This window comes from Juglans microcarpa x Juglans regia, chromosome 5S, assembly GCF_004785595.1.
Source record: "Juglans microcarpa x Juglans regia isolate MS1-56 chromosome 5S, Jm3101_v1.0, whole genome shotgun sequence".
Classification (NCBI taxonomy): Eukaryota; Viridiplantae; Streptophyta; class Magnoliopsida; order Fagales; family Juglandaceae; genus Juglans; species Juglans microcarpa x Juglans regia.
In genome coordinates this window covers 263,981-272,519 of record NC_054603.1, presented here as the reverse complement: position 1 = coordinate 272,519, position 8,539 = coordinate 263,981, and the positions used below count along the sequence as shown (strand labels likewise).

General features: G+C 37.3%; 2 protein-coding genes across 2 annotated transcripts; both read right to left on the bottom strand.

Moving 5' to 3' along the window:
- Positions 1–248: 248 nt before the first annotated feature.
- On the bottom strand, positions 249–4,021 carry LOC121267902 (pentatricopeptide repeat-containing protein At5g03800). Its single transcript, XM_041172007.1, has 2 exons — positions 3,941–4,021; positions 249–2,915 (listed from the first exon to the last, which is right to left on the bottom strand). The coding sequence occupies exons 1-2, from the start codon at positions 4,019–4,021 to the stop codon at positions 438–440; spliced, it is 2,559 nt and encodes an 852-aa protein (XP_041027941.1). The 3' UTR covers positions 249–437.
- A 64-nt stretch (positions 4,022–4,085) lies between these two features.
- Positions 4,086–6,807, bottom strand: LOC121268479 (GDSL esterase/lipase At5g03810-like). The gene is given in 6 exon segments (XM_041172784.1): positions 4,086–4,300; positions 4,385–4,423; positions 4,426–4,639; positions 6,037–6,270; positions 6,359–6,489; positions 6,570–6,807. Coding segments are annotated over 6 exon segments (1,071 nt in total).
- Positions 6,808–8,539: the final 1,732 nt, after the last annotated feature.

Here is an 8,539-nt window from a genome sequence, read left to right as displayed (position 1 = left end):
GCTAGAAGTCATGTATGCGTTAGCCAGAGAAGGGACGATAAAAGCAACAAAACCGGCTTGGAATTAGCTGATCAGATTAGGTCACCTGCTAGCTAGGCTGATCATGAGTTTGACCCTTTCAAATTTTAATTCTCTCCCTCCCTCTCTCTCTCTTAATTGTTTCAAATTAAGGAAGATGATGATCATGAGTTTGCTTTATTGTTTCACTCTAATAAACTTTATTATTTTAGTCACTCCAACAAGACATTAATAATAGATATTAATCTATACATTCAAATATTTGTAACGACTTCGATCCTGTATGCAAAATTGCTTATCTATCTACAATTATCTTACATTGGCAGCTTGTAATTACTACTTACTTGTGACAATAAGAATGGAAGTTACCAGTTAGTAAGCAACAAGATTGCAAAATCAGGGAGTGGGGGATCAGGTTATCACCAATAATCTTTACATAAGCACTGGCCACCACAGAAGCAATGAAACCCCGAAGAATCTCTTAGGAATATCTCTCTTTTGGTAACAACCGAAACATACTTCAAGAATGTGTGGCAGTCTCCACAAAGAATAATGTTCTTCACGATCCGAATAGGTTTTCCGGGCCTGGTCATCAGAAGCCCGCAAGTTGCTGCTAGTTTTGCACTATGATAGAATAAGAAATCCTTCTTCTGATGCTCTTCTACGTCATGAACCACAAAGCTTGTGTCTGGAGCATATCCAGCTTTTAGACATTCTAAGATTAGTATTTCTAATCCACTGTAGATATCTTTGGTTTGGGGATGGGATTTATCTCTTGCATAGAAGTAATGTATTTTATCCTGACAAATGATCCAACTTTGACCTGGGTGTTTCCTAAACCCCCTTTCTCTCATTTCTTCCCTCACCATTTCAGAGCAGTGCCATCTCCCAGATGCTGAAAACAGATTTGATACAAGTATGTACGTTGATGGGTCTTTTGGCTCCATAGCAAGTATACGGTTTTTGACTCGTTCTCCAATTGTTTTTTTCATATGCATTCTGCAACTATCAAGCAATGCTCGCCAAACGGAAGTCTCTGGCTTAAAAGGCATTTTGTTGATCACTTCCTCGGCTTCTTCTAGTAGACCCCAATAACCCAAAACGCCGATAAAGGAAGCATAATGTTCTGAAGACGGCTCGATTTCATAAATGTCTTTCATTGAGAGAAACAAACTACGACAATCATCAACTAAATTGGAGTTTGTGATCCGATAAGCTGAAATGATCAAAACAAATGTAACTTTGTCGGGTTTAACGCCTATCTTCTTCATCTTTGACCAGTAGGCCAAGGCCTCATCACCCCGTCTGTGGAGAAGCTGGCCGGCAAGCAAACTGTTCCATGAAACTGTATCATGTCTAGGCATATCATTGAATATTTGAATTGCATCATCCATGTTCCAACACTTTGAATACATGCTAATCATGGCATTTCCTACCCTTAAATCAGATAAAAAACCAGATTTGAGAACATGGCTGTGCATTTGCTTTCCCATGTGATGACATCCTATAGTTCCACAGAGACTGAGTACTGAAGTTGATGCAACTTCATCCACAACCATTGTTCCTCCTGATTGACTAATGCTGAATAGAGAAATTGCCTCATCTGGACATCCATTTCGAGCGTAACCACATATCATTGAAGTCCTAATCATGGAGCTTTCCCGGTCTAATGGCCACCGACTGAACATCTTTTTGGCATCTGCCATCCTGCCACACTTTGTACACATATCAAGCAGCGCTGCTTCAATATAGGCATTTGACCCGTATTCAATCTTAAGGATGAACCCATGAATCTGCTCACTGATTTTACAATCCATGAGCAATCCATAAGCATTAAGAACGCTTGTCAAAGTGAATTCTGTTAACTCTACTCTCTCATTCACCATGTTTACAAATACTTCCAGTGCCCTAAAGCCCTTGCCATTTCGACATAATCCTGCCAAAAGAGCATTATAAGAAAAAGAATTCCTCTCAGGCATCTTGTCAAATATTTCCACTGCCAAATCCACCAAGCCAAAATCCATATATGCTGTAATCATTTCCGTCCAAGTAATAATATCTCTAAGGGGCATCCTCTGAAACAAAGCCGTCACATCCTCTGCCCTCCCACACTCAGTGTAGAATCCAATCAGCGCATTGCTGACACTCAAATTGGCCTCCAACCCAACCTTGATTGCATAAGCATGGACTTCTCTGCCTTTCATGAAAGAAGCACTGCCAGCACAAGCGGTCAAAAGGATTGAAAGTGTAAAATGATCAACTCTAAGCCCATCATTTCTCTTCATAACACCAAACAATTCAAATGTCTTATCGTACATGCAATCCTTTACGACACTCGACATAACACTATTCCACGACGTAACATCCCTATGCGGCATTTCACCAAACAATTTAAGGACAAAATCCAAACACCCACACTTACCATACAACCCAACTAGCGCATTCGAAACAAAAGTAGAATCCAAATATCCAAGTTTGATGACCGTAGCGTGAACTTGTAAACCCAAATGCAACTCCAAGATCCGAATACAAGCAGTCAAAATTGCAACAAAGCTGTACTCATTAGGCTCAATACCCGAATCCCTCATCCGAAAGAAAAGCTCCACCGCCTCGTCTCCTCTATTCGACTTTGAAAAACCCGATATCAAAGCGGTATAAGACACCACGTTCGGGCACGAAAGGCCCAAGAAAACACCATAAGCGTCAGAAACAAGACCCAGCTTGAGGTAAGCGGCAATTAGAGCATTACCCAGACGAGTGTGTTCCTCAAGCCTGAGAATGCACCCATGGACAGCCTTGGCGAGCTGGGCGTCGCCATATCGAGACGAGAGGCGAAGCATTTTGAATAAAGCGTCAATAACAGGTGCTTCTTCGTTGTCTGGTGAAGAAGAAGGGGACTAAAACGCTCTGGGGAGAAAAGGATTTGCGGGGATGAAAAGGATTGGGTAGGGTAAGTGGAGAAGTGGAGCTGCTGGTAAGGTCTGCTTTGGAAGAGAGAAAGAGAAGGGAATGTTGGTGGTGGAGGTGGTGGTCTTGGGTTATTGGATATTAGGGGGAAGTGGAAAAGGGGGTTATGGGGCGGGGAGGAAAAGAGAAGGGAGTGAGGGAGAGAGTTATAAGAAGCGGCGGCTGCGACGGGGGTGATTGTGGGTTGGATAACGGTGGCCATTGTCTCCTTCACCGTAAGACTCCGTAACTTCGACAGAGGCAAGTACTACGTTCGTAGGATGATGTCTTTCGCTTGGATGTTCGTCAACCGCGCGCTTCTTCCGTTTTTGACATCCAGTTCATCATCTTTGCGCATCACATTATATTTATTTATTTATTTATTTTTATTTTACTTTTTAAATTAATTAAATTATTCTATTCATTATTTATATACCAAATATTTAATAAATAAAAAATGAAAATATTATATATAATATGTAGTGCGAAGATAATGAATTAAACATTTCTAAAAATAATCTAATAATAAATCTCAAATATACAAGCTTTACAAGTTCTCTGTAAAAAAGTAGGTGTCACTAATAAAAAATAGCTTTTTACACCTTTTAAAGTGTAGTCCATTTTTTTTTACAAGTTGATTATTTTGTCACAGGTTGTTCATGGATTTGAACCAAAGGAAAGTTGTATGCTTCTTAAATTTGAGAGCAGTTGTTCGATCTCGTGCTCCATTTCTTGGGTTCAAATACTTGCAGCCAAGGTTAACTGTCCATAAGGAATGCTTATATGCTGCAGCTTACAATCAATAGATTCAGGGATTTCCTTGGCGTGTTCTTTTCAACAACTTGGCGTGATGAAAAGGATGTTAAATTCTCAAAATCCAACCATGGTACTTGAGGACTAATATGTAAAAAATTCCACTCGACGACAAACATCAAGTGAAACCTCTCTGCATGTGTAGCCATGGAATTTTACATACCTCACAGCTAGCTCTACGGAGCCATACGCTCAAAACTAAAACCAACAGAATACTCCTTTTTTTCTCATACCATCTATGCATGATGTCTATAGATCACAAGAGTACACTAGCAGTCTCAACTCTTCTAATTAAAATAGAAAGAGCCTCAGGAGATCAGGGCGGCTCCCTGTAAAAGTAGATCAGTAGACAAGACCTCATTAGTGGCTTCAGACGGATGGAATCCATCCCAAAACACATATCCTGTAGCATTGGCGCATGTCCCTGGAGACTGGGCATTGCATAGCAGGGAGGTTTCTATTGTACCTGTCCCACAGCAAGCTTTTCTTACTTCAAAAAACCCCGTGACCAGTGGAAAAATCACTACTTGTTATATTGAGAGATTCCTAGCTAGCTAGTAAAACCGAGATTAATGTCAATTTTTTCAGAGTTGGGTGTAATTAATACCATTCTCAGCGGGCTTTGTGATGATATCTAACAGAGGCTGTAGATATCAAAGACCACGAGTTTGAGACCGGGAAATCTATTTTGCAAACTTTGAGATGTGCTGTTGAGCTTATTGTTGAAAGAAATGGCGTTTTGGTTCAGTCTTTCAACGCACTGATTGCTTCCGGCGCCAAACAGTGTGATGGCCGCAGGCAAACACCCAGTTGGGGGTAGGCACGTCACACCAATCCTCCTTGCTCCCAGTCCGTACAGATTCTGTCACAATGCTCTGCTTCTTTAAGACAATTATTTGTTTTATAGAAACTAACAATAAATTAATTACTACTGATTTCTCTTCCATGTCAAACTTACTTTAGCTTCTATGTAAATTCAAGATTTATGTTATGAGCGGCTAATACGTTTACATAAAATAAAAAATCTTAATCTTGATTTCACAAAAACATAACTATATATAAATATCAGATTTCAATAATTTGTTATATGCATGTAAAAATAAAATTCTAAAAATGCAACTTAACATTTGTTTCTGATTTCTGATGATAGTGTTTCATATAATAAAGTTCATCTATTATTATTTTTTATATGAAATATTTGTAATTTGTTTCTTTATAAAAATCATCAAATGATCTTTTAGAAGTCAATCTTTCATTCTAGTATGGAAGCTAATTTATTAAGTCTCATGTGAAATTTATATATTTATGTGTTATATTAAACAGATAATACTACAATTAAGACTTTCTTGCTCAATGAGGTGTAGACTGTAGAGATTAAAATTTATCAACTATTTTTAATATAGACCATCGACCTTAGATAATTTATTTATTTCGCTTTGGATTCGATATTAAAGCCTAATATTGTATAATAAAAAATAAAATTTGAGATCCATATTAATAAGTTTATTATTTTTCACAAAATTAATTTTAATATAATTTTAAAAGGGTCACATCATAGAAAAAGGATAATATATAAATTATACAAAATTTTGGAGCCACGGAAAAAATTTGAGAGATACATTTATATGTATATAGAAGTTTAAAAAAAAAAAAAAATTGGAAAGCATACCAGGATTATAAAATTATGGAAAGCGCTAGGTCTTGTTTGGATAATAAGAGTGTTTCATTTCATTATTATAATTTTTTGAAATTTTTATATAAAATATAATAAACAATTCAATTTTTTAAAATTTTAAAATAATAATAATATTAAAAAATAATATTCTAATAATATTTTATTTAACTTTTAATTTTTATTTAAAATCACCTCATAATATCTCACAATTCAAACCGCAGAATTTTTAAAAACATTTGGGGGGCCACCTTGAACGTAGTTCCGTCGTTGTTGAAGCCTAATATATTCCTCTTTTCTTTTACTTTTTTTCCTTCCGGACAAGCCTGATTTTTTATTCGTAAGATGGAAACATGAACCTCCTTGGCCTCCCTCCCTCACTCTTTCCTCTATTGAGGTTGTGTGAGTAGTCGAACCCAAGAATCTAGTACACGTACAACCACCATGTACTCTGTTCCTTAATCCTTAGCCTACAGATAGAAGTCTGGGACACCATGCGTGCGGTGTATGCAAACAAGTAAACAAACATATCCTACATATATAGTTAAATATTATGGAATTAACTTGTAATGTAGAGAATGAAGGACCTGAATGAAAGTAGAGTACGATCTCAGGAGGATATCTGAGAATTGATCGTGTGAGTAGGCTCCGTTGAGGAGGGGATTGATGTAGTAGTTCTGAAGGAAATCACTGCTTCCTGCACTCAGCAGGTGGATTGCACCAGAGAATATGGATTTGGCTTTGGAATTTCCAACCATGTTCACAACTTTCGTTTGGTACTCTTTGTAATAACTCAACTGCTGGGGCAATGAAATGGCACCCTACAAAACCAGAAGGAACAAAAAATCATTCAAGTGTGCAGTAACACACACACACACACACACACAGAGTTGTGATCATAATGTTTACATATAAGAGGGCTGTCCTGTCATAATAACCGGAAGAACAGGAGGCAAAGTTGGCTCCAGTCAAGAGGTTCTTCCCTCTGGCATCTTGGCTCAGGTAAGCTGGTGGGTATGAAGTGAACCCAAGGGACTCAACTGGCATGCAATAAATCAGGGAATCCATAAGCTAGTTCATTAGTGCAAAGAACAGGAAATAAGGTATTCAGAGATGTTACCGGTGAAATCTGTGGCAAGCTTTCCATTGCAGAACCTTCCAGTGGGTCTGTGAGTAACAAAGTCCCTGCCATAAGGAAGAAAATTTGCCTTGACCAGTGTATATAGGTTGTTATTATTTCCAACATCAACCACAGAATCCCCAAATATGCAGAGTGCGGGAACAAGAGGATCCCCATGAACCACAGAGAAAATCAGCACAAGAAGAATTGAACCCAAGAGACGACTTGAGAATCCCATTTCGTTCCCTTATTCCAACAATGAGAATCGAGAGAGAGAGAGAGAGAAGGGGGGGGGGGGGGGTGATAGTGAATGAAAGAGGACGCAGGTGGAGGAGAATTTAAGAAGGGGAACTCCATGGTCAGAGTCACATAAGTATAGGCCAATAAAGCTGTTCGATTATGGTAAGGCTTTGGCAAGACTTAATCAATGTTTCCTTGTACAGCCACCTGGTATATGGTCTAGCATTATCATAGGAATCTGTAATTTATGTTGTAGTATATTGCCTTGTAAAATCTGCTATTATAAAATAATGCAAAATCTTTCTCGGCACTTCAAGCCTAAAGTTCTCCTTCAACCTTTTCTCAAGGTTTTAAGAAACCTTTACAGATTCCAGTTATTGGTGGCACGTCTGGCACCCCCACGGTGCTTATGAATTTTGTCCTTTCTATTAATGGACTCATCAAGAGCGTCCTCTTTTTGTTAATGCTCGGGAGTTTGTCGGGAGGTGACCAAGGATTTAAGATACTTCAGTTCTAATAGAGCTTAATGAAAAGGGTATGTGCTTTCACCTTGTAGCGTGCCTTGAATAGCAGCTGTCCTTTCGTTTCTATATGAATGAATGACATGTTTGCTGTGTGATATGGCGCTAGTTTCAAATGCCAGTCTGCTGGATCGGACATCTACTAAATAGGAAGCATCAAACATTTATGACAAACCAACCTCTTTTATCAATCGTCGTGTACTGCTACTGCCTTTCAGCAACCAAATAATCTTTATGAACTGAACAGACTACAGTCAGCGTGGGGAGTATATTCAATACTGGATTGATTTGGCGCCCTTTCTATCAAGGCCGACAACTTACAAACGCAAAAAAACCCCATCCTGGATTGATGGGTCGGTTGGTTTTGAATGGGGTGTGCGGAAGATAGTCGCTTCATAGATTTGTTTTGTTTTAAACAAAAGTGGCTCTACAGCCACCGCTGGGAGCTCCCGCTCGGTTCTCGATAGAAGTATTACTGATTCAGTCTGATCCGATTTTAAAAAAAATTTAAAATCGAATCGGTACGTACTTATTTTATATTTTCGAAAACTAATTACGTACCAGTTATTCTTTTAAACCAGTACCTTTGGTTTTACCGGTTCCGGTCCGATTTTAATAGTATTAGTATTAGGGCATAAAACATATTTAATATACTAATATATATTAATATACTAATGTATACTAATTAATTAAAGCGAAATGTAATTAATATACTAATATATATTAGTATTACTAATATTACTAATGTATTTATCAAAAGGAATATGTTAAGAATTTATCAGGCCATAAAATATTATTAATATATATATTTTATGTTTAAAGCATATGATCAAATAAATTTTCACGTTTAAGATTAATATTTTATGTTATAAATTATAATAACATTATCTTATATATAATTATAATTTATATTATTATATATAAAAATTATATATAATATTAAAAAAATTAATTTAAAGTATATAATATAGTGAATCGGTCCTAAAAAGTATAGAACTAGAATTGGACCGGTACCGGCCAATTTTGAAACTAAGGGAACTAGTCCCCAACTGGTCCAAAACCGAACCGATTCCACTTGTTCGGACCGGGTCGGGCCAGTTTTTTGGTTTCCCAATTAATTTTTACACCCCTAATTCTCGATAGTACATTTCATTTATATGTTTTTTTCACATGTATTTTTTTAACACTTTTAAATATATATTTTTAAAA